This window comes from Alligator sinensis, unplaced genomic scaffold (genome assembly GCF_000455745.1).
Source record: "Alligator sinensis unplaced genomic scaffold, ASM45574v1 scaffold674_1, whole genome shotgun sequence".
Taxonomy (NCBI): domain Eukaryota; kingdom Metazoa; phylum Chordata; order Crocodylia; family Alligatoridae; genus Alligator; species Alligator sinensis.
In genome coordinates this window covers 1,975,982-1,989,476 of record NW_005842032.1, presented here as the reverse complement: position 1 = coordinate 1,989,476, position 13,495 = coordinate 1,975,982, and the positions used below count along the sequence as shown (strand labels likewise).

At 44.2% G+C, this 13,495-nt stretch overlaps 1 protein-coding gene across 4 annotated transcripts in view; it reads right to left on the bottom strand.

Annotated features, from left to right (window-relative positions):
• Positions 1-13,495, bottom strand: part of ZNF365 (zinc finger protein 365) — a 44,803-nt gene that overhangs the window by 15,121 nt on the left and 16,187 nt on the right. For all 4 annotated transcript variants that reach the window (XM_025202630.1, XM_025202629.1, XM_006022366.3 and 1 more), the window contains exon 3: positions 10,462-10,642. In XM_025202630.1, the coding sequence (XP_025058415.1) occupies positions 10,462-10,642 (181 nt within the window). The remainder of the gene's footprint in view (positions 1-10,461; positions 10,643-13,495) is intronic.

Below are 13,495 nucleotides of genomic sequence, written 5' to 3'. Positions count from 1 at the left end.
TAAAAATACTTACTAACAGCAACAGGCCAACTACTAAACCTCACACAGCATATCGAAGATGGTTTCTAACAAAAGTTGATCACCGGCACAGATTTTGTTGACCTATCTGCTGCATATGATACTGTAACACTGCATCATGATCCACAAACTACTTTATGACTAACAACTCGGATCTAAGCCAGACCATCTGTAGCCTCATGGAGAACAGGCGCTTCTACATGTAAGTACATGGCCAGAAAAGTAGGTGGCACTCTCAAAAGCTTACCGTAAGGCAGTGTGCTCATCCCACTTTTATTCAACATCTACATGATCAGACACTTTCTGCTAAATGTCAGCATTTCATTTATGCTGACAATCTCCACATTACCACACAGCAGAAGAATTTTGAGGATACAGAGAAGATCCAGGAGAAAGCACTAAACAAGATATCAGATTATTACCTAAATAATTTCCTGAAACTGAAACCTAGCAGAACCCAAATCTGTGCTTTGCATCTGAGGAAATGGTGGAATAACACTTGAATGTCACCTGCAGTGACCAGAGTCTTGAACATCAGAAACACCCGGTCTGCTTAGGGGTAACACTAGATTGAACACTTACAAAAAGCACATATTAAATACCAAAGCCAACGTCAACATATGAAACAACATTCTGCAAAAGCTCACAGATTTCAAGTGAGGAGCACATCTATCCACCCTACGCACTACTGCCTTAGCACTTTGTTTCTCTATGGCTGAATATGCCTGCACCACCTCGGGACTCTCAAGTCACAGTAAACATATTGACACTGCCTTAAATGACACAAGCAGAATTATAACAGGCTACCTAAAACCCACCCCTGTTGAATGGAGGCAATGAGGAAACCCCCCCAGTGAGGAGTTAGCATCTGGCTCCAATTACAAATGGCACACATGGCAAAGACAAATGGCACACATGGCAAAGCATGAACAGATTGAGAGTGGGTCTCGGCAGATGCAACTTTGTCATGAAATCACATGGCCTCTATGCAACCGACCAATGTTTGTCAAGAGAAGCAAACCATGGGTCATCTCCTGAGATGCCCTGTAGCACCACAATGCACCCCACAAGATCTGGCAATGCCAATACTAGAAGCAGTGGCCTGTGGAGAATATTTGGAACAGACCAGATAGAAAGGTTGGATTGGAGATACGATGAAGACGGCTAATAACAATTTTACATATGCAATGTACGTAGAAAACTATATTTCTTTCTCTTATTTTACTGGACAAAATATTAGGAGGAAAGTTCTTTGCCTTTTTAGGGCTGATTATACTGATTATGCTTTCAACTTATTAAATCTTTTTTTAAACTCGTGGGTAAGATGTTTTTTTTTCAATTTCTTATTGTAACTATAATCAAAGTAAATTGCTAAAGAAGAATAGTGTGGGCTGAATGTAGCTACTTTACATTGGATTACACAGTGTAGATACAGTAAGAGATAATTATTGTGTTCAAGATAATTAATAAGCTATAGTGCAAGAGTAAACTGCATTAAATAAATTTTCCCTTACAGCCTTTACTTTTGCCAAAATGTACTTCATTGACAGGAACAATTAAGATCTCTGGCTTAGGTTCTTAGCTTGCCTTGAGTAGCATTCAGTGTATGGAAGGAGGGGAACAACACTTGATTTTTACCACTTCTTCCTCTTTCATCCTTCCCTCCAAAATCCCAGGTGCAACTGGTTTAGTTTTTGACAAAATGGCAGCCTCAAAGCTGTTACAAGCTGTCTGGCTGCAATTCCTCAAGGGTTCATTTTGTATTAGGGAATTCTCAAAGCATGGACCACCTGCCTATCCTCTCTTCAATCCTCTCTTCATTGGGGGTCACCAATGTAGCCAACTCAAAATCAGACAGGGATTTCCCTACTTCACGGTAATTCCTAGGTAGCTGATTAAGGCTGTTTTGCACCCCTGGGATGGCACAAACAAACTTTACCAGGGCAAGTATCTGACCTGGTGCAGTGCAAGTGGCTGTTAATGAAATCTAATAATCAGATTTCAGTCATTTAACAGGGCTGTTCAGTTTCTGAATTGTTACACCCATTGTTCTCCCTCTGATAGTCCTCTGTGCAGTTACTTTGAGCCCTGACTTGCAATCCTTACTAAGGCATGACTCCTTCAAGTCAAGGGGAGTTTGGTTTCAGTAAGGACTGGGTCTTCAGGTCTCTGGCAGCACAGAAGACTAACATATTTACTCAGGTATACACTCTTCCTGACCTGTTGGCAAATAATTTCAGACAATGTCCTCTCAAACTGCAGGCAAAAGAAAACCCCAAACCCTCATTCTGCTTGGCAAGGATTTTGAGACAAAAAATCCCCACAGACTTAAATTTAAAAATCACAGAGAATAACAAAAAGTTCCATTCATTTTGCTTTCCTCTACATCCATTTAAACTCTACATACAGAACAATGCTTTGTGGTTTGAGGCCTGTATAGGACTACAGCTAAGAAAACTGCAGGAAAACACCCTTCTGGTTGGTTATATAACCCAGGAAGCATTTCACCAGTTTCCTGCCTTTTTATAGTTTCTCAGTTCACAATGGGACTATGGGTCTTTGGTCATGTCCTTTTGTCTGTGGACTCTCTAGGATGGTGTTTGATATGATGCTACACTTCCCAACATCCATGAACACTAGCAGCCTTTAGCATTTATTAATTTGACCTTGACTTTTTCTTTAAAAAAATATAATATGTACTTTAGTGCCTGGTTGACAGCCCTAGGAGACTGCTTGAAATGTGGGCAATGACAGGCTAAATTTTCCTAATTCGCATTTTCCATATCCATAGAAAATCATAGAAAATTAGGGTTGGAAGGGACCTCAGGAAGTCATTTAGACCAACCCCCTGCTCAGATAAGGACCATCCCCAATTAGATCATTCCAACTAAGGCTTTGTCTAGCTGGGTCTTAAATCTCCAAGGATGGAGATTCAACAACCTTTCTGGGCAACCTGAGCCAGTATTTTACTACCCTCCTAGTAAGAAAGTTTTTCTTAATAATGTTCTTTCTTTTCTTGACCATTCTATCAAAGTTGCTTACAGAGGAGGGGGCAATTGTAGTTCAAGCTCAGCTATAATCCCATTTTGTGCTGTTTACTAATCACTATTGTTTATCAGTTCACTGAGACCTGGGCTAAAACACTGAAATCAGACTTATCAAACATGGCCAAAAGCCATCAGATGCCCCAAAGTTGTTTCCAATACCTATTTAAAAGGAAAATCATACTCTCATAACCAGGAGGAAAATAATTTTGGGGATGATGCAGCCTTTAAGATAACATGTGAAATGTGTTGTGTCCCCTGCCTAAAAGGATAATAGAATATGCATAGTCAGTGATTAGATACATAGCTGTCTGACATGCTTGCAAAAATATTGTTCTTATAAACATTATTTTCTGCTGTATTTTTCATGCTTTACTCTTGGATTTCCTTAACAACATCTTTCATCCTACTAGGATGCAAGTGCTTGCAGCCATATCACCTTAGGTTTTTATAATCTCATGAACCCAAGAGGGTGAGGCTAATCAGTACCTGGATGAGTAATCTCAAAGGCATACCAAGATTATTCAGTAGTTGTCACTATCTGCTAAGGCAATGAACAGACATTGCATGTGTCCCAGGAGAAAGTCTTTTGTCTGATGTACACATCAAATTATCCTGCTTCAAGTCCCTCTAAAGCATGCCAGATAAAACACACTAATGCTTTTCCCCAATATAGCCCATTATACTTCTGAACAGATATTGTGGTTCATTCCAGTGACAAACTTGTCAGGCTCTTTACTCTAGCTGGCCATTTACTGATAAAGAAGTAGTAATGTAGCTTGGAACAGTGGCACACGCATAAGACACTGCCACACTAGTTTTAATTTGAGTCACATACCAGGATAATCAATGCTGTGTCAAATAAGATGTCTGTTTACAACCTAAAAGAGTTTTGAAACAATAATCCAGTGTGCTAAAGATGTTACTGAGGTTGCCTCTTTCAGGAATGATTTGAAATTAAGCTCCTTACTACTTGTCCTCTTTAAAGAACTTGGTTTCAACCTTGGTTTCCATATCAAACTAACCTCAGTTTTATCTTCTCAACCTATCTAAAGATTCTCCTATTTCAAATAGTTATGGTGAGTTTTGCTTTTTTGTCCATAAGCTGCTGTTTAGCACTGTGCACTGTCAAACAATGGCTGCCTTGCACCTCACATGTGACTGCATCTCCATGATGGATGAAGTAAAAAATTAGGTATAGTAAAATTTACACCTTGTATTATTTTAAGCCTGAAATGTTCTCTGGAAGGTTTGTGGATGAAGCTTGCTATACAAATGTAACATATTAGATGGAAACGACTGAGTCATTGTGGGTGCCTCTATGTGAGACACTATGCTGCAGTAGCAACGAGCTGCTGCGCCATAGCTGGTTGCTATAGCGCTGTAGCATTGCTAGGCATGAACCATGACAGTGACATTACTGGGCAGTAGCATCTAAAAATAACCATGTGGCAACAGGACTATGCAGTAACGCTGGTTACTTCACAGTCATTTAGTACTTGGTTAAGCAATGACTGTGCAGTAACAACTGCACAGACCGCTGGACATGTAGACATGCCCACTAGCAACATGCCCACTGGCTCGCTGTACGTCTATGATGGGACCAGCTCCTAGGAGGAGATGCATGGATGGATGTCCGTTGCACCCATGAGTGCCGTAGACCCCTGGCGGACCCTCAGGCAGACCCCCAAAACCCATTACCCTTGGTGAGGAGCCAGGAGGTAAGAGGGGGACTGCAGCAAGTGGACAGATAATGGTTGGGGCAGCTGAGTGGAGCTGAAGAGAGCCATGCCCCGCTCAGCCCTTATTTAACCCAGCCCCGCTGGGACCCGCACAAACAGGTGTGCTCTGGGCCTGGTGCATGAGTTAGCACAGGACTTTAAACGCAGAGCCGTCCCTAAAGTACAGCGAATCAAGGCAACCACTCCAGGCCCTATGCTTTGGGGGGGCCCCGCAGAGCCAGGCAGAGTGGCTGTGGCTCTTTCTGCAAGCCCCGCCTGGAACTGGTGGCTCAGCCCCATGCTGCAGAAGAAGCACAGAGACCCCTCCCCCCTTTACAGGGGTACCATGGCACTGCGCAGTGTTAAGGGGGCCCCACACAGCCTGATTTTTCCCAGGCCCCGCACCACCCCGGGTCAGCTCTGTTTGTGCGGGAGGGTGCACAGAGGGGCCACCAACAGGCTTTCAGCCCTGAGTTGCCCCCCGGGCAGAGATGCCTGTTGTGACCCCAGGCAGCCAAAGCACACATGCCATGGGATAGATCCCCCAATGCTGGAACTTGGGTTAAGGGGACAAGGGTTAAACCCCACCCCCTCCAGGGAGACCCGGGGACTCAGGGAATCCCCCAACTGCCTGAAAAAATGGGAAGCCAGGGGGACCCCCCTGTAGGCAGCTACGCGAGCCTATCTGACAGGCCACAGCAACAGCATCAGCTGCTGAAGAGGGCCATGTGGGGGTAATCGTACCCACCAGGTCTTCTACTCAATAAAGCACCTAAGGATCCATGCAAACAGGGACCACGCTGTAATATGCATGCGCATATAGCATGCGTATAGCGCTATATGCATGCGCATGTAGCATGCACTACACCTCAAGGCTTCCTGAGCTGGACAGACCTCCCCCACCTGGTACCTCGGGGATCCTTCCCCGGACAGGGTACATGGTCCTGGCCTCCATGCAGGTGGAGCCCTTGACTCTAGGCTGTGGAGGCTACCTGGTACGTCTGCTGGGGGCTGGGATCTGGGCTCCAGGCACTCCTACTTGTGGGATGTGTTCACTGGTGGAGACTCTGGCAGACCAGATGAGGGAACTCCATCAGGGATCATGAGAAGGACATCGATGCCTACTGACAGACTCTGTACCTGGAGAAGAATGCCACAGAGATCAGGCAGAAGAGTGAGCTTCAGCACGATGCCCCCAGTGATGGAGAGTGAAAATTGGCCCAAAGCCATGACGTGCACCAGCTGCTCCACTGACAGCCTTACACAACAACTACACAGCCCTGATACCATCATCGGATGAGGCATCTGCATCCTCCGCATCGAGATCGAGGGGAACAGCCACCCCCACCGAAGAAGTAACAAAGGGTGATTGTTGTGGGAGACTCCCTGCTGCAAGGAACAGAAGAAGCCATCTGTCACCCAGACCCCCTTGCTCGAGAGGTGTGCTGCCTTCCAGATGCCAGGATCCAAGTTATAATGGACAGGATCCCAAAGCTGGTCCGTCCTAAGGACTACTATCCCATGCTCTATGTCCCCCAGGAGAATAACGAGCAACTACAAGACTATGGGGGTGAAGCTCAAGGAACTAGGAGCACAAGCGGTCTTCTCCTCAATCCTCCCAGTTAGAGGCTGTGGCCGTCAGAGGGAGGAATGCATTGAGGAAGTCAACCAAAAGCTTCAGAGATGGTGTCACTGAGTTGGTTTTGGATTCTTCAACCTTGGTATGCAGTTCATCAGCACTGGTCTGCATGCAAGAGATGGTATCCACCTCACAGGCAGAGGGAAGAAGCTCTTTTCCACAAGAGTCACAGACTTGTGGAGAAGGGCTTTAAACTAGACAAGCCCAGGGTAGTGGGGGTAGATTCCACTACTGGGCATAAATCCTCTGGCCAAGATGGCCCAGAGGAGGGTATTCACGTAGGGGACATCCAAATGATTATCAATGCCCCAAGACACTTGCAGACGGACAGAAAACCTGGGATGACTAGGGGTGAACTCAGCTGTCTTTATGGGAACACCAGAAGCATGGGCAATGAACAGGACAAACTGGTACTCGTTCTGGCAGACAAGGATTTTGACATCATTGGGTTGATGGAGACTTGATGGGATGATACATATGATTGGGCAGTGGATACTGAGGGCTACAGGATCTACGGGAAGGACCGTGTTAGGAAGAAGGATGGAGAGGGGTAGCCTTCTATGTGAAAGAGCAGTACCCCTCCCCTCAGGTCACATTTGATTGCATGAGGAAGTCTCTTGTGACCCTCTGAGTCAAAATGCAAGGGGGCTCAGGAGAAGGGGACCTAATAGTGGGAGTCTACTATAGGCCTCCCTACCAAGAAGAGGAGCGCGATAAGACATTCTACAGAGAACTGACCAAAGCAGCCAGCACTAAAGACTTGATTGTCATGGGTGACTTCAACTACCTTGACATCTCTTGGGGAGACCATTCAGCCAGCTCCAGCAGGTCAACAAACTTCTTGGCAATTTTAGACCATCTGTCACAGGCTGTGGAGGAGCTGACTAGGGGGAAAGCCCCTCTGGACTTGGTGCTGACCAAAAGAGAAGACATGGTAGGCAACCTGAAGATTGGAGGTACTCTGGGTGACAATGACCATGATTTGATTAGATTCACCATCCACCAAAAGGCTGGGAATTCTACCAGCAGAACAGAAGTCCTTGACTTCAGAAGGGCAAACTCTGGTAAACTCAGGAGTCTAGTTGGAAAGGCCCTTTGCAACCAGCGACTGGGCAACTTGGGAGTTCAGGAATGGTGCCACTTCCTTAAGGAGGCAATTCTCATTGCTCAAAAAGAGGCCATCCCCATGCAGTCAAAAGGAGGGAAAGGGGCCAAGAGACCCGCCTGGCTCAACAGGAACACGAGGGAACTTCTCAAAAAGAAAAAAGAAGTGTATATGCAATGGAAAAATGGTTCAGCATCAAGAGAAGAGTACATTCAGATAGCCAGGGCCTGCAGGTATGAGACAAGGCAAGCCAAGGCATGCATCAAGATCAAGCTGGAAACTGAAATAAAAGACAACAAAAAGTCCTTCTATAGGTACATAGGGAGCAAGAAAAAGAATCAAGCTCCACTGTGGGTCCCCTACTGAATACGGAAGGGAAGCCCACAGCTGATCCCTGCGAAAAGGCAGAGCTCCTTAATTCTTACTTCGCATCAGTATTTTTTAAATCAGTCGTGAACTCATCACCTGTCCAGAGACCCAGAGAATATGGCGATGACAGTAGTCCACATAAAATCAGCCCTGAACAGGTGAAGGTACTCTTAGAACATTTGGATGTTTTCAAGTCGGCTGGGCCAGATGACCTGCACCCGAGAGTCCTGAAAGAACTGGCCGAAGTCAGAGCGGTGCCTCTGGCAAGACTGTTTGAAAAGTCATGGAACTCAGGAGTGGTCCTGAATGAATGGAATAAGGCTAATGTGGTGCCCATCCTTAAGAAAGGGAAAAGGGACAACCCTGCTAACTATAGACTGGTCAGTCTGACTTCAATCCTGGGAAAAATCTTTGAAAAAATCATCAAGGAGGCCATCAACCACAAGCTCGTAACTGATGGGGTGCTGAGAATGAACCAGCATGGCTTTGTTGGGGGGAGGTCTTGCCTAACAAATCTGGTGTCCTTTTATGACCAGGTAACTAACCAGCTGGACATGGGACATGAAGTACACATCACCTACCTAGACTTCAGCAAGGCCTTTGATACTGTTTCCCATGAGATTCTCTCAATTAAATTTGGGTGTACTGGCCTAGACCTGGCTACGGTGAGGTGGGTTGCAACTGGCTCAGCAGCTGATCCCAGTAAGTGTTAATTGATGGGGTGGCCTCATCCTGAAGGGCCGTCTCCAGTGATCGTCCCAGGGATCAGTGCTTGGGCCCATGCTCTTTAACATCTTTATCAATGACCTGGATGAGGGAGTGGAAAGCACAATGATTACATTTGCAGATGACATCAAGTGGTGGGGAAATGTGGGCACATCTGAGGACGGGGCAAATATCCAGGATGATCTTGACAGGCTCGTCCTATGGGATGAATGCAATCAGATGAATCAGATCAATAGGGATAAGTGCTGGGTCCCTCATCTGGGTAGGAAGAACCTTCACAACTATACAATGGGTGGTGGTCCACTGGCTGGCACTGCATCTGAAAGGGACCTGGGGGTGACAATCGACCAAAGGATGAATACGAGTCATCAGTGTGATGAAGTCGCCAACAGGATAAATAGAACTCTAGTGTGCATCAGCCAAAGTGTAGCCAGTAGATCCAGGAAGCTGCTCCTCCCCCTCTATTCAGCATGGAAGAGGCCACAGCTGGAGTACTATATCTAGTTCTGGGCACCGCACTTCATGAAGGATGTGGATAAGCTTGAAAGAGTACAGAGAAGGGCCACCCACATGATCAGGGGCCCAGGAGATCGGCCCTATAAAGAGAGACTCTGGCAACTGTGTCTGTTCACTCTGTGTAAGAGAAGACTGAGAGGTAACTTGATAGCCACCTACAAGTATGTCAGGGGCAAACACCAAGATCTAGGGGAACAATTCTTCAGAAAGGCACCCCTTGGGAGGACAAGGTCCAAAGGGCACAGGCTAGTTGAGGAAAAATTTAGGATAGACATAAGGAAAAAATTCTTGTCCAAAGGGTAACTAAAATCTGGAACACACTCCCAGCAGAGGTGATGCAGTCACCATCCCTGGAGGTTTTCAAGAGGAGGCTGGACAAGCACCTCATAGAACTTGTTTGAGCCCAATTACCTCCTGCCCATGGCAGGGGACTGGACGCAATGATCTTACAGGTCCCTTCCAGTCCTTCTATTCTATGCTTCTATGATTCTAAGAATAGAAAGGCCTTTATTCCTGCTCTGTGTGGCTTCAGATACTAGCTTGAAATAGTGTCTTGTGTTCTTAGTTCCAACAACAGCAAGTTAGCTGTAGCTCAGCTTGTGTGTGACAGTTGTGAATATCACAGATAATCTACGTACAACATCCTTCCTTCCCCCACCCTCCTTAATCATCCCATCTAATTTACTATGTGTTCATTGTGTTTAAATGTGTTTTCACCATTATGCATTACATTGAGTTTCAAAGTTACAGATAAAGTTCAATTAAGCTTAGAATCCAAGGGTATCTATACACGTGCTCTGGGGTTGGGGTGAGGGGGCAGCATTTTAATTAGAGTGGCTCCTGGACAGGTGTTCTAATTAAAACGCCATAGTGTCATGTATATTCTGTGTCCCACATTTCAAAATGGCAGCAAGGGGTACTTTAACTAATGCTCACTCAACGAGTTTTAGTTAAAGTGCCCCTGCTGGCATTATGAAACGTGGGACACTGAATACATATAACACTGCAGCACACTGGAGCATTCTAATCAGAATGCTCCAGCTCCGACACATTCTATATAAAATGTGTCAGAGCACATGTATAGGCACCACAAGTGTGTCAAGTGTCCCATTTACTACTTACTTTGCTGAACACAGTATATATTATGCCAAACACATAGAGAGACTTCTTACACCTTTAAGTACACAGAAATAAAAACACTTCACAAATAAGACTGGATTCTCAATTATTCAGTCTTGTTGAATCTATTAACATTCACATTCAATAACTTTCCCTGGAGCAGTGAACTAGAATATAATTAATGAGACGACCTCACTAGCTTACCACATGTTCATTGACATTACTGTAGTTGCATGTAATCTGTTGATTTTGATAGTATTCTAATTGTCTTTCTGCCAGATCAACACGCTGCAAGAGATTCTCAATGAAGTGCTGGAGTCTGGCTTTTCCACGGAACTCTTTCTCAGCTGCTTCTTCTAGGAAGTGGTTAAAGGTAACAACTTCTCTGTTAAGACAAAAATATTGAAAGTACCATTTTTGTACTGGAATGCAGCTCAGGATGGTACTGGTAAGAAAAAGAATAGGAATATAGCACTTGAAATTCCCTTCCATGTCATTGTCCCAAAATATAACAATCATACCATATAAACCCTTTAATCAATGTATCAAGTTCCATCTTAAAAATAAGTTAGTCTTCTACACCCACTCTTCCTAATGGACAACTGTTCCAGAATCCCAGTTCCTGGTGGTTAGATTGCCACCTGAATCCCAGTCCCTGGTTCTAATTGCCACTCTTTTTGTGCCTACATTGTCCTTTTGCTTATCTTTTCTCTCCCAAGTGTATTTATCCCTTGGTGTATTTATAAGCAGCAGTCATATCACCTCCCAGCCTTTGTTTTGCTTGGCTAAACAAATTAAGCCTTTATTAGCGTTCTTCTGTAAAATAGGTGCTTAATTCCTCTGATCATCCTAGGGCCTCTTTCTGCACCTGTTTCAGTTAACAAAAACCTACACAATTGCAGATAATATATAGTGTACATTATTCTCACCAAAGCCTTGTATAATGAAATTAATAGCTTCTCCTTTCTACTGCCAATTCCTTTCCAGATATATCCTAGGAATGCACCTGCCTTTTATATGACTATCCTCTAATTGACTAATACACTCAGGTTTTCTAGTCTGCCACTGTCTACAAATGACGAACACCTAGCTTATAATAGAAACTCTTGTTACTATTCCCTCAGTGCCTGACCTTGCCCTTAGAGCTATTGAATTTCATTTCATTTTTAGTTTTCTAGTTCTCGAGGTCGACCAATCTTTCCTCCTTGATATTTGGATTCATCTCTGTATTGCTGATGACTGCCAACTTTGTGCCATCAACAAATTTCATGAGGACAACAATGCAAAGGAGGGATGGTGATTTGCTCTTCCTCTTTGCTGTCATGTTTCTAGGGTTTTTTTTCTGTAAATCATTGGAAAGAAAGAAAACTAAAAACTTGAAAAAAAATCTATGGGATTACAAGAGGCTCTTTAAGAAATTCCTTTTGTTCAACTGTTAGCCAGGTTGGAGATTAAACCACCCACAAGGGACAAAAAAGATGCCCTGTTATGCCACATACTTCAGTACTAGAACATTCTTTGAGGGATGGCTCAGCCACCGTGCTTTTCAGGAGATTACTACAGCACAGACCTCTCCTTTCTCCATGTTCATTCATGTCTTTAGGGCAGAGTGCTCCCAAAGAATGTCCCCTCCTTTGGCTGCACTTTACAATTACAATGTGTAAATGATAAAGAGATTTAGGAAAATGTTGCCACTTAGGTGGCTTCTTCTCCTAAAAGGACATTTACCACACCAGCTCCTGGCCATCAGCACTGAAAATGTTTATTGCATCAAAGGAAGATATCTGTATGCAGTATAAGTAACGTTAAATAAATAAAAGAATGCCAAATAAAAGACCAGAATCTTTCATATAATTTAAGAAATAACCATAATTTCCATCTGAGATAGCTGGAGAAATTTTGCAAAAGCAACTTTTAGTACATTCCAAAATATCTGTTTCCTTAATGTTTTTCAGGTGAAAAAGTGGTGCCTCTTTCCATATTTAAATATACACCAGTTTGACACTCAAACTGGGGGTGTGAGCAGAAATAGAAAAAAAATTTAAAATTTGTCCTTGAATCCTGCCAGTGTAATTTGATGGATTTGGTTTAAATTAACTAAATTATATGTTCCCAAATAGTTTTATTTTATCCTGATTCTCTATACAGGCAATCATCAATCCTCTGGATCATGGTGTATGCATAAGTCATGTGCCTGATGAATCCACTTGTGGCTGACAAATTCAAGCTGAGAGTGATACAGCTTGTTACAAGTTTCATAGATCCATGTGTTGTCTGAGAAGGAGTCCAGTTTACAGAATGCTGCCTTCTTTTTTCTCGCTTTGCTTCTATCCTCTGGATCAAAGCCACTTCATGTTTAGCTGCATCCAATGCCAGTTGTTCCCTCCAGATCAGATGGGATTCTGCATACTCTTCCCAGCTTTCTACATTTATGCTGAATGACTTCATATCATTTTTGCATATGTCATGATACCACCATAGAGGGCAACCCTGCTTTCTGGAGCCATCTCAAAACTCTCTGTACAAAATATTCTTGGGGATATTGTTTTCCTCCCATGCTCCTAACATAGCCAAGCCATTGCAACCTCCTCTTCTTAATAGTGATTTCTAAGTGTGTCAGTCCTGTGTGCTCCAGCTGCTACCTCTCAGCTCCGTGTTTTTGTGGAACTCTGGCACAGGACGCAGCCTGTCTGACTCAAAGAGTTTCCTTCCCCCCTGCCCTCCTCTCCCTGATCAAGAACTGATTACGAAAGACAAGATGCAGTGGGAGACACACCTAAAGCCCTCCAGATAAGGGAGCAACTCCCTAGGTCTCATTTGCATCCGAGATGGAACCAGATGACAATTCATTTACATGGGAGATGGAGAACAGAAAGCCCCAAGCAAAGACTGCAGTGAATTCTGGGATCAGAGAAGCAGGGGAGCACTGCATGATGGGGAATCTGTGCTCCAAATGATAATCAATGCATGTTTACACACACCCAGCTCAGCATTTATCAGACCAATTCTAATCTGGATTTACAAAGAACTTGTTGTTTCCCCCACCTACACACACACCCCTCATCTAACCAGAACTAAGCAGAAATAAAGTTTAATAGGCATCTTGGGCCGTACATTCCCTGGTCCCACTATGGGAGGCGTATTTAAACTTGATTGACTAAAACTTGGTTGCCAGGTTAGGGAATGCTGAAGCAAGAGACCAAGTCAGAGGGGGTATGGGCAACATTTGAACAATGGT